The sequence below is a fragment of the Empidonax traillii genome, unplaced genomic scaffold, assembly GCF_003031625.1.
Source record: "Empidonax traillii isolate 1590-97213 ecotype Southwest subspecies unplaced genomic scaffold, ASM303162v1 scaffold245:size1430315, whole genome shotgun sequence".
NCBI classification, from domain to species: Eukaryota; Metazoa; Chordata; class Aves; order Passeriformes; family Tyrannidae; genus Empidonax; species Empidonax traillii.
Window position 1 is genome coordinate 620,465 of NW_020955438.1, and position 816 is coordinate 621,280.

The following is an 816-nucleotide window of genomic DNA, read 5'->3' on the forward strand; positions in this document are numbered from 1 at the left end:
CAGGTTCCGCCCCCCTCCCCCCCCACCCCCAGTCCCCCGCCCCCCCCCCTTTTTTTTTTTTTTTTTGAGAATATTGTGGCCGGAGAGGAGGAGGGGAAGAGGAGATCTAGACAGAGGATGGGGAAAGGGATATTGGAAGAGGTTCCCCTCCACCCTAGCTTTGCAAATAGGAGAGACTGGTCCACCTCAGACTGCCCGTCCGTCCGTCCATCCGTCTCCTCCGAAGGCATCAGGAGGAGCGAGGGATACTCACAAGGAGGGATGCGGGGAGTCGCTGCATATCCGGCTCAGCACTGCCTCCGGCTCGGCTTCCTCGGCGCTGGAGTTGCGGGAGGAGGAGAGGGCGGGGGGGGGCACCCATGGACTAGGGGCGGGCAGGGGGCGGAGGGGGGCACCCATGGGCTAGCGATGGGCAGAGAGGGAGTTGGGGAACGGGAAGGTCAACCTGCAGCACCCACCCTCCCCGCGAACATGCTTCACGCAGGAGAGCTCCTCCGCGTCTCAGCCCTTCTTCTCGTGTCCCCCCCACTGGGACGTCACCTCCTGCTTGGAGCATCCTGGTAGCGCCCCGCTGGAGAGGGGCATCTCCTGGGCCCCGGTCGAGCGGCTTCTCCGAGCATCAGAAGGGGATGGTCGGCCCGATTCTACCCAGCATCACCCACAGAGACCTTTGCAAAGGGGACTCGCTGCAGCCTTGTTTGCGGGTTCACTTCCATGAACCTGGGTGAAAAACTAAAGCAAGTGTGACAGGAGTGCGTGGGGATAACTGGAATTAAAAAGGGGAGGTGGTGGCGATGCAGTGCTGTGGGGAAAAAA

General features: G+C 61.9%; 1 protein-coding gene across 2 annotated transcripts in view; it reads right to left on the reverse strand.

Annotated features, from left to right (window-relative positions):
- IFITM10 (interferon induced transmembrane protein 10) overlaps positions 1–521 on the reverse strand; it is an 11,106-nt gene extending 10,585 nt beyond the window's left edge. The window contains exon 1 of one of the 2 annotated variants that reach the window (XM_027888742.1): positions 254–521. In XM_027888742.1, coding sequence (XP_027744543.1) covers positions 254–399 — 146 coding nt within the window. In that variant the 5' untranslated portion in view covers positions 400–521. Of the gene's footprint in view, positions 1–185 lie in introns of both variants that reach the window. The other variant, XM_027888743.1, reaches the window with a different exon arrangement.
- Positions 522–816: the final 295 nt, after the last annotated feature.